Here is a 17173-nt window from a genome sequence, read left to right as displayed (position 1 = left end):
CTCTGAGTGGAGAGCTGTGCTGTGGTACTTCAAATTACCAGGGAGAAGGAAAGGGCTATTTCTTTGATGGAAGCAAGTTTCCCTGAGTAGAAGAGAAAAAAAAAATCAATCCTGTTTGCACTGGTTGTTGGCAATTTCAGGTTGTTGGAGTTGGCTCATTCTTTTGAAAGCACAGGACAAACATGCACTTGAAGCCCACCACTACAGCCAGTAGTACCAGCTGGTTTTTTGTGTTACCTGTGATTGTATTGGCAAGAGGGATAAATGGAGAAAAATTGGTCTTGAATTTCCCCTCTTGATATTTGCTTTTTCTACTGTGTTCAGAACAAAATCCAACAAAAAGCTGGTCACGAGAGCTCATATGCAAGTGTACCAAGGTCAGGTTCAACACCAATTCATGCTGAGGAATTTGGCATTAAACAATAGAAGAACCTGAAAAAGTTATTTGTTTTAATAAATTACTTAAAGCCCCAGTGCTTTCCGTATTTAAACACATTAACGTCATAAACTGCATGTAATTTATATTGTTCCACAACAATTTTCTAAAGCATACCATGAAGATTTAGACTGATTTTCTGCCTTCCAACCCACCGTTTGCTTCAGTTCATTTTCAGCGCAGTGTAAAAATCAACTTGCAGAGCCTTGAAACCTGCACGTGGAAGGCAATCCATCACAGTAAACATTCAGTTGCTTTAATTTTCTTGTCAAAACTGTGTTATTGTTGCAGTTTGGAGCAGCAGGGACCATTTTCACACTCTTCTCTCTCACTTGGCGGTGCATTCAAGGGCAAATTGTCAACCAGAAGCTGAAAATCATAACATGCAATGCTACTGGCTCATGCTAGCAGTAGATCTAATATTATACTTTAAGTCCTTATAATATGAGCCCAAACATTGCAGACTGATGTGAAAAAAACACCTTTTGTCAAATAAATCTCTTTGTAATCAAACCTGTTAGTGGGGAATGTGTTTCAGCAGAGGACACCATAGTATGAAAGTATAGGTTGGTCCTTTAACCCTCCTTTTAAAAACTTACAAGTTCGCTTCAAGTAAATTCAAGAACACCCCATAAAATTCAGTAACTCCCAGGACTCTTATTAGGTTTGCATATCCTTGTTCTTGGCTGTTTGTGTGTCTGTGTTTCTGTGCGTTTACATGTACTGATCCCTCATTCGGGGATGGGGGTTTTAATTACAAACTTACAAACGTTCAGTTGGCTCTTCCGCTGAACATCCCTCTGGAGGGTTTCTCCGTTGGCCACCACTTGGCAGACCTCAGGAAAGCTCAGGGAATACTGTCATATCGTGCGACCAGGGCCACTCATTTTGTGGTTTCATAAGGCGTGACATACAGTATGCAAAAACAGCCATAGATATTTTTTTTTTACAAATACGGAGTGTGTAGGATCACACGCACATTCAAAGAAATCAGTTCCTCCACAGGGACCCAAGTAAGGGAGAAGGTAGGAGGAAGGAAGAGTAATGGGGAGTAAATGTGCAGTTGAGAATCTAGGACAGGCCGGCAGAGCCACATCTCCACTTTTTTTCTCTCAGTGTGGTCCAGCGTTACTCTCGTGTCGATAAAACTTTGTTCACACATGGCAGTGCATCTCTCTTCACTGCTGAAGGTTAGCGATTTTTCCCACCTCTCCGTCTCTCACGTCTGTATGACTTATAGCAGAGTTATCTCTCCGGTTTGCAGATGTCCTCTCGTCCCCATCTCTGCCTCTATCTCTTATCTTTCCTTCTTCCTCTCTTCTCACTTACATGCAGCACATTAGATTGCACAGCATTGCATCTCCGTGCGGCCTCACAGAGTCCCCATTCCTCTTTTTCCCGCATGCATACGTCTGTATTGTTCACGCACACACACAAAGGTTTGTTTACAGTGTGTTTTGCCTTTGAGCTGGCTGTGAGATTGTGCAAAGGGAGGGAGGAGGGAACTTTTTTCATGTCCTAGTTTCTTTGCAGTGGGGACTATTGGATGTCGCGCTGTGTCCTTCTTAGTTTTGGCTCAGCCCAGCTCGTCAGGAGAGCGAGGATTAATTCTCTCCAGCTGCGTGTGGTTCTTGTGCAGATCGATAAATCCAGTTGCTACCTATTTGAGAGGGAGGGCACCGCGCTGTTTGTTTTGGTGACGGGAGGGCAGCCCCTGTGAGGTACCATTAACAATACTCACAGAGCATCAAAGGGCTCTCAGGCCAAAGCTTGAGCAAGCAGAGTGAGCAAACTGCTGTGTGTGTATTGTGGGAACTTGCATAATTAAGTGTAGATGTTTGCATTTGTACATACGGTACTGACGTGTGCATGGACATTTGAGCATATGTGTGTGGATAAGGTTCTTGTAAATGTGTGTGTTTGTGTTTGCACGTTTGACAAGCACCATTATGAGTACTCTATTGCCTTTAGAGCAGCAGTCCAGTCTCTTAGGCTACAGAGGGCTCGATAAAGAGTACAGGACACATTTGCAGGCGGGGCTGTTCGTGCCACTGCCTGCTCAGAATCGATAAAGAGCAGGGGCCTCGACAGGCCTGTCAGCACTCACGCCAGCTTGATGCCAGAATGAGTCGGCCTGTGCACTGCCAAGGTCGGCCGTAGTTATGAACAGGTCGAGGATATGCGCTAGGTAAACACACTGTCCTCTCCGTGAGAATACAAAGCAGCAGTGTCACGATAACTGTCAGTGAAAAGAGCGCGCTGACAAAACAACGAGGCCAGGTTGGAGGACAGAGAGGGAGTGAGACAAAAAGCAAGAGAAGGTTAATGTGTAAGATTGCGAGAGACGAAGGGAAGGATAGTGTGTTTGCAGTGAGCAAAATAGATAGTGATGAAAAGAAAAGAAAAAGATTAAAAGGAGAACCAGACAAAGGAATAAGGTTACTGTGGCATGGCTGAGTGGCTAAGACTCAGGATCCAGATGTGCTTCCGTTGTCAGAATGAGGCAGAGAGCAGAATGACGCAAAGCAGAAACAGCACCGACACAAAATACACAGACTTTCGTTGTTATCTGAAAAAGTAGATAATAGCCCAGTTTGTGGAATGAGCGAGTTATCAGAGAAGTGCTTGGACAGTGACTGTAATTCCATTGGAGGTGATTATTATTCTCTCAAACAGATGAGTTCACCCTTTTCATTCAGAAAGGCCAGAAGCTTTCGCTCATTTTGCTCGCTATCTCTCACCACAAGGCACATTTCCACACCGTTGATTAATGCATGCAGTAATTAGAGTTTAATAGAAATTACGGTTTCATATTTCATTAGGAATCCTCTATTCGACTCATTCCAGATGAGAGTACACAGATTAGTCAGCTGATGTTTGATAAGCGAGCATGTTGGCGTCTTGACAGGACACTCTCTGCTCTCACTGAATCCATCTTGAGGAAATGACAAGAGGTCTGTGAGGAATTAAATGATGAATTACATTTTTGCAGCTGATTTCAATGTAGATCTATCAATCTATCCATCTATTTATCTATCTATATATTTAAAAATGACACCAAACAAGAGGCGGGCACTGCTCTTTCAGCACAAATCGAGCTCAAGCTTTTAGAGCTGTAAGAGCAAAGACATTCACCAACACCAAGAGCTGTTATTGACTCTCTGCCCTCCTCTCTTCAAAACAAAAGCACAAAGTGATGCCAGGAAGGGAGGGAAGAGGGAGGGAAGTACCATCCATGTTCTAACAGAGAACAGCAGGGTTTATAGAAATGTAATCTTAATGTTTAGGTACCACTGATGTGAGATGCTGTAGAAGTGTCCTGTTGCTTTGACAAGAGATTCACTTTTATTTCTTCTTTTTGTACATAACAGGTGAGGTGCTTCGTCTCGGGAGGATCTCAGGCCACACGGTGAACGGAGGCTGGTCGTCCTGGAGCTCCTGGTCCCAGTGCAGCCGAGACTGCAGCCGGGGAATCCGCAGCCGGAAGAGGACCTGCAGTAACCCAGAGCCCAGGTACGGAGGTCAAACCTGCCTGGGGCCAGCACAGGAGTACCAGGAGTGCAACATCACCCCTTGTCCAGGTAAGAAATGCACACATTTTAGTTGCAAAGACACACACACTGTGCACAATCACCACTGGTTCAATAAACAAGGAGGCAAGGAGTCAGTTATTCACCGAGCTCTCATTTTCACTCACACAGATAAATACACACTACTCCAACCATGCTCAAGCTATGTTTTTCCTTGATTAATGACTCAAGAATTACGGCGACAAAATAACTTACCAAATCATCAGGAATCACAAAAGAAATCAGTTGCAGATAAGAGGTATGATGAAGACCCCAATTTACACCAGGAATCAAAGAGAAAATCCCTGTGGCGCTCCAGTATGTAATTACATTGCTGGGTAATTATGCTGCCAGCAATGGGAGGCCTTATTCTGTTATGAAAAGCCCTGAGACAATGCATTTTCAACACTCCTCTAGTGGAAAACGGCAAGAAGAAGCTTTCTAATTAAAAGAATACTCTGTCTGACAAGGGAAGTAAGCTGTCTAAATGGAAATCCAGTGCTTAGTTTGGCATAAAGCACACCTGGTGTCCAGCACAGGCGCCAAGCCGACAAGCAGTACGTTGTGTCAGATGATTATTAATCAAGCCCCCTGGAGAAGGGCTTGGGTATCTCTCTAAAAGCCCCGGATCTGCGCATCACCTTCAGCACCCGCTATCTGTCTTCATAAATGCTGCCGTGCTGTAAGCAAGCAGAAGAGACAAGAGAGTGAACGGCCATCAATACTATTTTTACAGCCTGTTAATTCATTCAGTGAAAATGCACGCCATTCCGCTCGCCGGCAGCTCGAGCGCAGACACTAGCAGGTTTGGTTGTTAACAGCTGTGAGCTCGGATGAGGACCTTGGGTGGATCTCAGAACATTTACTTTATCCAGGGGGGCTCTACCTGCATGGTTGCCCCAAGTGTTCCCCTTGAGTAAAATATCGAGTGAACGCACTTTGAATTTCCTGCGCCACATTACTATGCTAATACATGTAGTACACCCATTCTGGGATGTTGACTGTAATAATACCATAGCTACAGTATGTTGATGAACAACTCGGCACTCCTGTCCCCCAAAGGAACCGACTTAGCCCAGCCTGAGTAGCAATGAATACTAATGCATACTCAATTAGCACCCCGTTGAAATTGAGATATTATTTTGAGGGATGCAGACCATGTCGGTAGACCAATTGTAATCCTCCTGTGGCTAATCCAGTGCTTTTTTAAATGTGTTGGTGTACTGTGAAGGAGAAGACGAGAAAAAGGTGTTATGCCTACCATCCGTCTGGTTTGGAAACAAATGAATCTGTGTTTTTCTTGCGTCTGTGCCTGAGATGAGACGATCCGTCATTGAGGGCCAGGTATCGACTTGTGTGTCACTTTGTGATAGAGAAATTACACTGAGATGACAAAAAGCATCGGCAACTTCAATTACCTGCACGCTGCTGCCAGCCATCCTCGGGTCTTTAAAAGCAATTCTCAAGTGGTTCCGAAAAAAGGAATTTCTCTCTGCCACAATGAAGTGAGGTTTTATCCAGATGATTGGTGAAGGATATTTAGCTCTGCTGTGATTCATGGCCAAATATTGCCCCCATTTTATTGCTCTTTTTCCTCCTTTCTTTTTATTTCTACCCTATCTCCCTCTATCCCGCTATTCTTGTATTTATGTTTTCTTTGTGTGCCAATTCTGTCATGAATTTCCACGTGTTCTTAACAGTCAGTTGTTTGCCAGTTGGCACAACATGAAGGGAAGAACAACAACAGCGGATTTTGATGCTTCATTTATCTTTATTAATCAGACGAGAGACTGTTGAGTTTCTCGGGTTGCGGGGGGGGGGGTCGGGCATTTGCCATAAAAGCTGGATGAAGCAGACTTCCTGTCAGCTCAAAACACTCTCTTTCACACACGCACGCACACACGCACGCACGCACACACACACTCACACTCATGCACACATATTCAAATTGCCTCATATTTTTTTGTCACGCATCACTGTTTGAAATGGCTTGGAATGACTTCCAATCACTTGATGTTCAGAAGAAATTGTCTTTTGAAATAACCTGGAAACTAAATCCTAGGAAACATGAAAACACACGTTTTGGGGAATATTCTCCTAGTAACAAAGAACTATGAAATGTATTATTTGTTATACTGTTTCCTGATGTCCTGTATCAATAACAGATGTAGAAAAAGTTTATACTCATATAATCGTGCAGTTTTTAACACTGATGTTCTGGGTTTAGTGGACGGCAGCTGGTCATGCTGGTCTTCATGGTCCAAGTGCTCTGTGACGTGTGGAGGGGGACACTACATGAGGACGCGAACCTGCAGCAACCCCCCGCCAGCTTACGGCGGGGACATCTGCCTGGGTCTACACACTGAGGAAGCATTGTGCAACACACAGCCCTGTCCAGGTACACACACACAGCCACACACACAAAAAACACACACCTCAGTGATAAGCAGCTTAGGGCCCCGACTCGGCCACCAATCCATCACAGGTTCACTGCTTATTTTCTTTAGTCTCTCTCAGCCCCTCAGAGGACACTCATGCATGACTAATATGCAGCTGAGGGCACACACAAACTCAGACAGTACACACATACACATATATGGGCACACACTGGACAGGTTGTAAGACATGCTGTCATCGTCGTTTCCAGAGAGCTGGTCCAGCTGGTCAGAGTGGTCCCACTGCGACTCCAACGGAGCACAGCTGCGTGTGCGTCACTGTGATGTCCTGTTTCCCACTGGAAACCAGTGCTCAGGAAACAACAGCGAAACAAGGCCATGCTCTCCTGACTCCAATTTTATACCAGGTGATCACACACACACACCCTTATACGGCTGCCTATGTGAACACACACACACACACACACACACACACACACACACACACACACACTTCTTATCTTTAGTAACATCTTGGGCACTCAAGCATGACTTAACACACAAGTTTGAGTACACTCATTCTGCACCACCCACCACCATATGCCCACAGCGGTAATTCAGTTCATTTCCAAGAATCCTGTGATAATGAAATACATTATTGATCCCTCAGAGGAACTTGTCTCAGGTCAGAGGTCAGGTTCAGCGACAGGGCAGCACTTTTGGGGATGGTTGGTATTAGTATCTCGCTCAAGGACTCCTGAGTGCGGCAGGTGATTACACGGGGGCGTGAACCCGGGTGCTACACTTAAGGGCAGTCTCTCTACTCATTCCAACAATCCTGCCGCTATATTAGTTTCATTATGAGTCTCAGAGTCTTGTCAGGCCATGCAAAAAGCACTTACACCAGCAGTTTTACTTTTTTCAAATGATGGAGGAAGGAATTGCTTTTATATGCTGTTTTCTGTACCTGATCATTCAAGCATTTTAGACTATTTTATTTGATTTTTTTCTGTCATCTACATTTCAATTATGATTTGCCCTTTAATAATGAAACTTTGTTATTATTAATTGCAATCAAATAGTCAGTGTGTGGGAGCTTTTCTTTGAATTGTTAACAGTGCAAATCCAGCAAATTCTTAAATGTCAGCAGGCTTCTCATTTCTAACCAGTAACCTTCAGTTTTGCCAGCTGAAATGACTGCTGCTGGCAGAGCTGTAGCTATCTAGCTAATTAAGCTAACATTAGCACCAAACTTTTTAATGTTTCAAGCTGACAATATTTTTAAAACAAGAACCTTGTAAAGGGGTCTAAAATATGTCCTAATGGCTAAGATCATGCTAAAAGACTGAGGCTAAAGCTGCATGTCCCAGGCAAAAACTCATCCCAACCAGGTGATGATCAATGTAGAAGACATGTAAAGCTAGAGCTCGAGTATAGAGCTTGTTCTTTTGAGTATTATATTATTAGCACGACGAGAAGAAATGAAATCTCAGACTGTCACATGTTTGGTAAACGTAACAATATCTCTTGTTACTGTGGTTGCTGGAGTATTAAAATTCCTCAAATACAGTAAACAGAGCTGCTAACATGAACCAAAACCTTAACAGCTTCCAGGATCAGCTTCCACACAGTGGGGAAACACTATACAGGGGATGTGCTAGATGTGAGTGGGGCTTTATCTTAATGTAACTCCACAAACTAATGCAGTTAGGTTAGCTAGACAGGCTAACATTTGCATCTTAGGTAAGAACTGATAAACACTATTACCACTATTTACTATTTACTATTTTCTATTTTTTTAAATGCCAAGATTCACTCCTCCTACAGCCCCATGCTCATCAATTTAGCATGTAGCATGTTGCATGTTTAGTATAGCTACAACCGGAAAATCACTCTTCGAGGGGTTTTTAGCAGTTGTTTAAAATTACTCTTTGAAAGACTGAAAGTTGAGAAAATCTTCTCAAACCTTAATACACACACACACACACTCACACACACACACACACACACACACACACACACACACACACACACACACACACACACACACACACACACCAGTAGTATTGATATCTGCTTAGACAGGCATCTCCCTATTGATAGCCAGTAATGCGAGACACTCAAGAGCATTGATCTGTGCTACACAGAGATCATTAAAACTTTTAACAAAGGTTGTTATTCATATTGTTTCACTGTGAACACTGCAAATGCTATCAAATGTTTGTATATACTATACTTGGAGTGTTTATCTTCATGGGTAGAGTCCTGAAGTTTTTAAATCAAGAATCATCAATTATTAGATAGAATAAACATTTGATTGAAACATAAATTTGTAACCTTTCTGTCTTAATTAGCTGGGATATAATACTCAAGAAAACCCTGTGCAGGTCTTTGTAGAATTACCCATTTGCCTTTATACCTTATCATCCATCCCCTTTAATGGGAAAGGTAGTCCATTAAGGTTCATTAGCAATGTCTTGTACTTCATTTCCTATAATGAGAGCTGATACTTTTCATAAACCACTCCAGGTGCCACAGCCATGATTAGCTCATGGAGTTTTTACGATAATCTGGTTCGTATTGAGTACAGCTTTCATCTCCACACTCACCTTCAAGGGTACAATTTGTCACGCTAACAGGAGGGTGTATGATTTTTGGCCCTAATTCTGCTGCCTTTTGCTATTTCTTTTCCTTTGTCAGAAGTCTCGATTGCACGCTCCAGTCAGGAAGAGAGGCGCTGTGGAGGTAATTTAAATATATATATACATATGTGTGTGTGTGTGTGTGTGTGTGTGTGTGTGTGTGTGTGTGTGTGTGTGTGTGAGAGGGAGGGAGAGCAAGAAAAAGACAGAGTAAAGCACCTGGCATTGCACATGTACAGCACAGTATCTTGGGCAATAAGATAGCTTTCCAATCCTGAGACACTCTCATTGTCGTATCCGAATGAAGTCTAAGATCCAGTGTATGAAATGTATTTATTTTAAATGCATCCCTCTTCTCAAACCATAAATATCATAGGATTCATGTCCAACTTTCATTTATTTCATCTATACAGTAAAATCTAAGTCTAGGTAAAAGTTGGTGCATGACCAACACTATAATTTAAATAGATACAGTTTAAGTTTTGAGTGAATTAATAAAATCACTTTAAACTGTCTCCTCTTGCTGGCCAGTAGCAGCAATCCTGATATAAGAATGCCCAGAGTTGATAAAAATGCAGATAGACTAATTTACTGCAAGTCGCTTTGACTGGTATGCCTGCACTCAAAGCAATAAGCTACATAAGGAGAAGCAAGGCTTTAGAGACCTTTTGTGCCATTAGTGTTTGCCTCTTATTCAGGCTACAGAGTGCTCTTACTATTATTATTTAGCTTGTTGGAGGCTGTATACAATCTGCAAAAAGCTCTGCACACTGCTCACAGCAATAAACACCTAAACTATCTCTTTCTCCTACATGTTTTTGAAGCTAAGTCTGGAGAGAACAGTGCTTTTGATACAGAATATACTTCATAGTTTGTAGGTGATCAAACTATATTCATAGCCTTTGGTTTATGTGTTTGCTTTCAATTTAGTCTAATGGTTAGAGTTATAATTAAAACATTATCTATGTTTAATGAATGCAGAATATCGGTTCTTGTTGCTAGTCTACAACAGCATTATTATAGAAAAATAGAGAAAAGCAAGTACAATGTGTTCATTGATATCAGTAATTGGTAATTGTTTGATATGGATGTCTATAGAAATACAGCAAATAACATACTTTGTTTTAATGTATTTAATTTGTTTTTTTTGTTGTTTTTTTTTGTTCTTTGCATCCTTCTAAATGATACAAGAGCTTCTATGCAAATTTGCATTTTTAGAGAGAAAAAGAAATTGAATGAATGGATCATTAATGCATATTTGACAGCTGAAAATACATTTTTATTATCATTACAGCCCATTTTGAACAGTATCTTAAAATAAAAAAAATAAAAAAACTGAATATTGATACCAGATGCAAAGTTTTATATCACACTGGTTTTGGAAAAATTTCAAATTTCAAACTGTGATAGCACACAGAAAACAGAAATGAGACAGAATAAGATGAAAGTAGAACGAGAAAAGAAGACGCACATATACTTTATTTTCTCAGGCCAGGAGGCTCTTTTTTATTACCATGTGAATCGCAGCTTCAATTACCTCTTCCACTTGTGTGAATTGACAGAGAATTACCCCCAGCTTCTCTCTCATTCCCCTCTGTCCTCCCCTCTCTCTCTCTACTTGCAGACTTCAACCTCTTCCACATGATTGCTGTGGGGCTCAGCAGCTCCATCCTCGGCTGTCTGGTTACCCTGCTGGTCTACTCGTACTGTCAGCGCTACCAGCAGCAGTCACACGACGCCACCGTCATCCACCCCATCTCAGCCGCGCCACTCAACACCAGCATCACCAACCACATCAACAAACTGGACAAATACGACTCTGTGGAAGCCATTAAGGTCTGTGAATAGGTTTGCTCGGGGTTCACTGCGGGTCATGCTCGAGAGATATCCGGATGTGTAGAAGCAAAGCAGCAGTTTGTAACATTTCTTTGCTGTTTGACTTAATCAATTGATGTCGCACTCCCACTCCGAGTCAGTGAGCAATGGTTTGCCTCTTCCTCTAGTGTCAGTTGTGATTAAATACACTTCTTACTGCATGACTCTCACTGTCACACCACCTCCTGTCATGCACTGACAGTCTCCAGTCGTGTAACAGATAGGCAGTTGTGCGTACATCCTCTCCCCATGTGCTCCTCTGCTGTGTGTCCCAGTGTGTGACTTTGTTCTGTGTCAGTGGTCATACACTGCTTTCTCATAACATACTAATGCAATTACTTATCGGTGCGTGGGTAGGTAATCAGCGGAGAGGCTCTGCATCTATACGTTTCCCTGCTTAGATGGGTCTTTGTTTCATTATTGCACCCTAAAGTGCAAATAGTTGGATGCACCAGAGCCAATGACAGTGATCCAGCTACTCTCATGGTACAAACAGCCTCTTATCCACTGATACATCATGCTTAGTACCAGACTGAGCTGGTGATTAGTGCTTGTCCACTGCTACTCCACGCTCCAGCTGGGCTTTTTTCAAGGATTCCCAGTACTCTGTATTAAAGGGTGTTTCAACCACTTTAACACCCTGTGCAATTTATTACCCTAAAAAGGATCTTTAAAGGCAATATATCTAGTAGTTTTTAATGATACTAATGATAAAATTTGCAACAATATATTTTTACAAATTACATTTGTAAGAGAGTCTGGCACTAGTTGGCCACTTACAAGCTAGCACTTACAAGCTATGGAATAAACATCAAAACATTTAACATTAAATAAACATTAAAACATAGAGTTTTAGATTACAATAGCTAGCTACTTAATGTTCCTACATCTGTTGTGCTTTTCTTTTTCACAAACCATAACAGACGGTTTTGCTAGCTGGAATGAAAACTGCCACTGGCAATTTTTTTTTTTTAACTGTAGTTAGCTAGTTAATTAAGCTAACGTTAATTTCATGTGATCATTGATTGATTTTCTAATTTCATGATAATGTGCAACAAGACTGAACCTAAAACTGTCCCAGGCAAAACGCCCAGCAACCTCACCAACTGATGTTCATAAAGAAACACCTTCTGGTTTGTATCGTACAGCTTAGCTAGTCATAGTAGTTATTTCATCTAACATAACCCTTTTAGCTGCTTAACTTACACACTTGTTGATATTTTCATACAGCATTTTTTCAATTTTTTAACATTACAAGAGAAAAGGCTTAGGATGAGAACTAACCGATGAGATCGGTAAATGTAACGCTGTTTTGGGACACAGCGGCTGGGTTTCATGAAGTGTTGACTTTGCCAAATCCAATTAAGGGTAGAAAAGAACAACAAACATTCACAATACCCTCAACTGTGATAGCATTCATTACTGGTTTACAAACAGTCAGGAAATACTAAACAGTGGATGTGACAGTCATGAATCAGGCTTTCTTTTCAACATCACAAGCAGTTGATACATCTGCTAACTCTTAGCCTTGGAAGTAACACTCGGTTACTAAGCTAGTTAGCCGGACATGCTAACATTTTCAGCTTACTTCTGCAGATAAACTTCCTGTTTAATCTATTCCTTACACTTTAGCTAAGGAGAGAAACTTAGTATGCAGTTAGTTGTCCAAGTTTTACATCAAAAGTCATACTCAGTTTCGTACTATAGTCAACTTGATTTTACTGAAATGCTGATGAATCAGCCTTTTTTTCAGGTTTTCTTTTTGTTATAAAGTGTCTGATGTCAGTGGAAGTCTTCAATGTCAGATGTGTATTATAAATTATGAGTTGAGCTCTGTTTGCAAATTTACTTCATGGATGAGTGTTTTGTATAACTGCCACAGAACAGAACCTTTGCCTCTGAGCAAACGTCTCCAAATGTAATTTCATTGCAGAATAAAGGTGTGAGGAGCGTTCATCTGTCATGCAATTAGAGTCAGGAGCATAGAACATAATTCAGTTAGTTCAGTTGCAGATAGAGGCGGATATGAATATAGACAGTCCATGTGAAAATACAAAAGGAGCCGCATGACAGATGAGCACTATCTAATTTTCCAAAAGCACATTTTGCCTCTAGCTCTCACTCACTGAGGTTAAACTGTTCGCATGTTGCAGTGAATCTTCACCCATTAAGTGTGCAGAACAATAATATGCCACTTTTGAGTGTTTGTAGGAAGGAATGATGAACACCTAATGCCATCATTTACACTTTTTGGCTGAAATCCTGATGTTGATGGCACATTAGTCATTATTATTATGCACAATGTATCCCTTCATGCTCATTTCTTGGCCAACTGGAGTGTTTCCAGCCGTGTAGTTTATGATCACAAACCGAATTCACCGTTTAGCTGTAGTTCTGTGCATACTTTGACATGACATTTCCAGGCTTCCTGTAAGATAGACTATGGCTGTAGGGTTTCTTTGAGGATGACTCTTGCCCATTCCTCTCCTCCTTGCAGCCAGATGTGTCGGTACTCTTGCCCTTGGATGACCCCGCCATGCACCAGCCTCTCTCTGCTAACATGGGGGTGTCCATGCGTGGCCTGGAGATATTCTACTAACCACTGACCTCTGACCTCTACAACATCCCGCCTCTTGATCCCCCCCAACAACTCTTTGACCCCAACCACTACTACTTCCTCTTCCCTACCGTGCCCCGCCCTTCCACTTCCTGTGGCACTTCCTGTGTGTGGCAGGTTGGAGTACAGTACTCTAGTTTCTCTTTCTCTGCTCAGATCCCTTCATCCCTCCATCACGAACCCCCCTCCCCCCCTCCCGGCTTGTGAGAAGGCAGTGTATCCCTTCCTTATTTTTCTCTCTCAACAAATGCCTCCATTTGCATTTATTTATGTTTGCCTTTCTTGTTTTGACCTATATTTTACTTGATTTGATGGGTTGAGAAAGAAAATTCATTGGGTTTCTCTTTTATTATGCTCCTCTGTTACCTCTCGATCACTAATACCACTTCATAGTTTAAGCAAATTTTGTTTACAGCTCCAAAAACTCAAATGTAATCATTCTTCAGCCAATTAAAGAGGTTTAAGGCAAGGACACAAAGCAGATGATGCAAACAAGTATCACACCACAGCTGTTTAAAAGCAGCCATGGGGCCACCTGCAGAGACTCATAACTGTCTCCAGGGCTGTGGGAGTGTTGATTACATTCGCTTTGTGTGCAAATCACATAATGGGAAAGAAGCAAACATATGAGTTTTTTCGTCCAGCACATTTGTTCCCTATCAGAGTCAGTCGGAAACATCCATCAACAGCAAATGCAGCATCATCAAGTGTTCAATTACGCTGCCCCAAGGGACTCCTAGCACACACACTCTATACAACAGACTGGATATGAACACATCCATTTGCCAAATTGCTGATGTTGTATTGAGCACCACATCAGAAGCTCATTCTATGTTTACCATGTCACGGAGGGACAGAGAAGATGCCCCTATGGCACTTCCTTATTGTTTAACAGAAAAGTGACTCTCTCTTGATCGATTTTTATGGCCTAGATTGTCCTAGAGGACCAACAATCCAAGAGCCATAAAAACTGCTGATGCTGGGTATTAGAGATGACAGAGGTGGACATACAGACTTGCATCAAAATAATTTAGCCCCTTGGCAGCTTATCCTTTTTCCAGCCTGTTTGCAACTGCTTTGACCTTGCTCTGTGAAATGTATGTTTCATTCACTGAGTGGCCTCCCATTGATTTGTGTTGCTCTTTTTTATCTTTTTTTTTGGGGCTAGATGGATTTGCTTTTACCTTGCCATCTGGGCTGAATAATCACTTGATCCATGTGTCACAAACAAGTCCATACTGACTCCTATCCCTTTGTCCTCCCTCTATCTTATTCTACTTTTTGTTTTATCCACAGGCCTTCAACAAAAACAATCTGATTCTGGAGGAAAGAAATAAGTACTTCAATCCACAGCTTGCCGGGAAGACCTATACCAATGCATACTTCGCCGACCTCAATACCTACGATGACTATTAACCTTTGATTCAGCAGTTCACACTCCATACCATAGTGGGAACACCAACCCTATCATCCGTTTGGACTGTATTCTTTTCTTTGTGCTTTGTATTGAGATTCGTGACACCATGCGTGGGACAGTCCCACTCTGAGACTCTATGGCAGCTGGTATGTAATGAAAACACAGACACACAGTGTTGCCAACAGAGGGAAATGCCCACTTTCTCTCAGGTGCCTTGGGGTACACTTGGAAAGCTCGATTTTTGGGGGCAGATCTTGCCTTGACTCGCAGAGAAACGGACAACTGGATTTCCCAACATGGACAAAAAAGGGAAAAATAAGAACTCAACTCAAAGAGACTGTGAGAAATGTGATCCCTTTTAACTTTCCTGTGACGCCTCTAAAAACAGACCTGTATTTGTAATGAGGGAAATAACCACAAAACCGCTTTGCATGACTTCATCTGACGTGTTTTCTCTGTCGTTCTGTTTCGTTTTGCATGATTGATCGCATTCCAGGGTTTGGGGACTTGCAAGCAGCGTGTTTGCTGGTCTTAGGTTCAGGACTGGTTTTGGAAGTTAGAAAAACAATAGCTGCGATGATGTCGGGTGATTTTACCATTTACTGCTGCAGCAGTTCCAGATGGATCAATATCCACCCCAGTCCTTGAATCAGGATGTAGATATTTGAAGTCTGTGGTCAAGTTTGTCTTTTTTTGTTTTGTTTTTTGTTTTTTTTTTCCAGTTACAGGCTCTTGCAGGGTCTAGCAGCTAGCAGTGATTGAACTTTTGTATTTTGTTGTTTCCTTCTTTTTTGCTTTTAAAGGTACATATGTTTTTTTTTGTACAGGAAGTTAAGTTTAAAGCTTATGTCTGTAATTTTTCTAAATACATTTATTCAATGTCTGAAGTGTTTAAAGAATTAAACATTTTCTTTTGAAAAGAAAAAAAAAAGTTCATGTGAATTCTTGCAAGTAATCGGGAGTATTCATATCAGCCTGCATCAAGTTCTTTGTCACCGTACTTTTTATATTTTTTGTAAAAAAAAAAAACAATGTTTTTGAATTTTGATAGTGTTCGCTATTCCTTTGGCTTCTGAGTTAAATATGTATTTGTGAGAGCAGGATGTTAACGGCATTTACTGTACAGATGGAGCGTAGCAAACACTATTTTCCTGAACCCCAACTGGAGTGCAACCCATATACTATAAGATGAAATCCATTCATCAAGTTGAGATTTTTCTGTTCAGAGTGTATAACCAAATATTAGGTTATTCAGTGATTCAGTTGCAACTAACTCTTTTTACATGTCTGCTTGTGTTACTGTGCATAAATTAAAAACCGCTTCGTACACAAATGACTTGTCAGAGTGTGAGTTATACGGATTCATTTTTCTACAATCTCATTTGTAAAGCTTTCATATCTTTGATCTCATAATCTTTCATTTTCTCTTCAACTCTTCTGAATGACCTAAATATGGCCTCAACTTAAATGGAAATAGACAGTGATATACTGTAACACACTTTGTTATGTGTGAGACACTTCTGTCCAGTGTGATTTCCTCTGACAACTTTGGAGACTTTGATATTCCTCAAGCAACAACACTGTAAAACCACAGCACCATAAGCACACACCAGCACTTCATAAATCACTCAGAACAGAGTAAAAGACTCCCTCCACCCATTTTTAAAGGAGTCTTCAGCAGGGCTCTGTAGTGACAAATGGCATCAGCAGCAGCGGAAGGATACCTGAAGGATACAAATCGCATGAGGCAGCAGGGTAAAGGTGGAAGGGGCCCTGTCTGATGCCCAAACTCTAATCTGTATGATGGGGTGTAACACCACACACCGTGCTGTTCTCCATCAACCTTCAACCTGACGTCCCATCTGTGTGCAGAGGGTAATGGAGGGGGTGTTATTAATCACACCGCTGTTTGGTTGGGTGAGTTTGGGGAGGGTGGGTGGGGGTTGCTGATCCAGCCCAATGTACAGCCCAGCTTTGTCTGACTCCAGAAAATCAATCTCTCCTTACCTTGACTTCATTCTTTCTACCTGAGAAAACAATGTAGCAACAGACACACAGACAGTTATGTAAGTAAGGATGTATGAGCATGTGTGTGTAAGAGTGTGTTAGATTTTGGGAACTGAAAATGTATGTGTGCAGTTTTCTTTCAATATTGGTTCTCAAGATTCATTTTCAGACAACATAGAAGATATATAAAACAGCCAAGATATATAAAACTGACCTCACCAAACCTTGATTGATG

General features: G+C 41.5%; 1 protein-coding gene across 1 annotated transcript in view; it reads left to right on the top strand.

Annotated features, from left to right (window-relative positions):
* Positions 1-16246, top strand: part of LOC111221027 (semaphorin-5A-like) — a 149179-nt gene extending 132933 nt beyond the window's left edge. Inside the window, exons 17-22 of the mRNA XM_022744349.1 lie at positions 3808-4017; positions 6233-6403; positions 6653-6808; positions 9081-9125; positions 10647-10858; positions 14811-16246. Coding sequence (XP_022600070.1) covers positions 3808-4017; positions 6233-6403; positions 6653-6808; positions 9081-9125; positions 10647-10858; positions 14811-14930 — 914 coding nt within the window. The 3' untranslated portion in view covers positions 14931-16246. The remainder of the gene's footprint in view (positions 1-3807; positions 4018-6232; positions 6404-6652; positions 6809-9080; positions 9126-10646; positions 10859-14810) is intronic.
* Positions 16247-17173: the final 927 nt, after the last annotated feature.

This window comes from Seriola dumerili, unplaced genomic scaffold, assembly GCF_002260705.1.
Source record: "Seriola dumerili isolate Sdu_G_001 unplaced genomic scaffold, Sdu_1.0 BDQW01000079.1, whole genome shotgun sequence".
In the NCBI taxonomy this organism is placed as follows: domain Eukaryota; kingdom Metazoa; phylum Chordata; class Actinopteri; order Carangiformes; family Carangidae; genus Seriola; species Seriola dumerili.
This window is presented reverse-complemented; position numbering and strand designations above follow the sequence as displayed.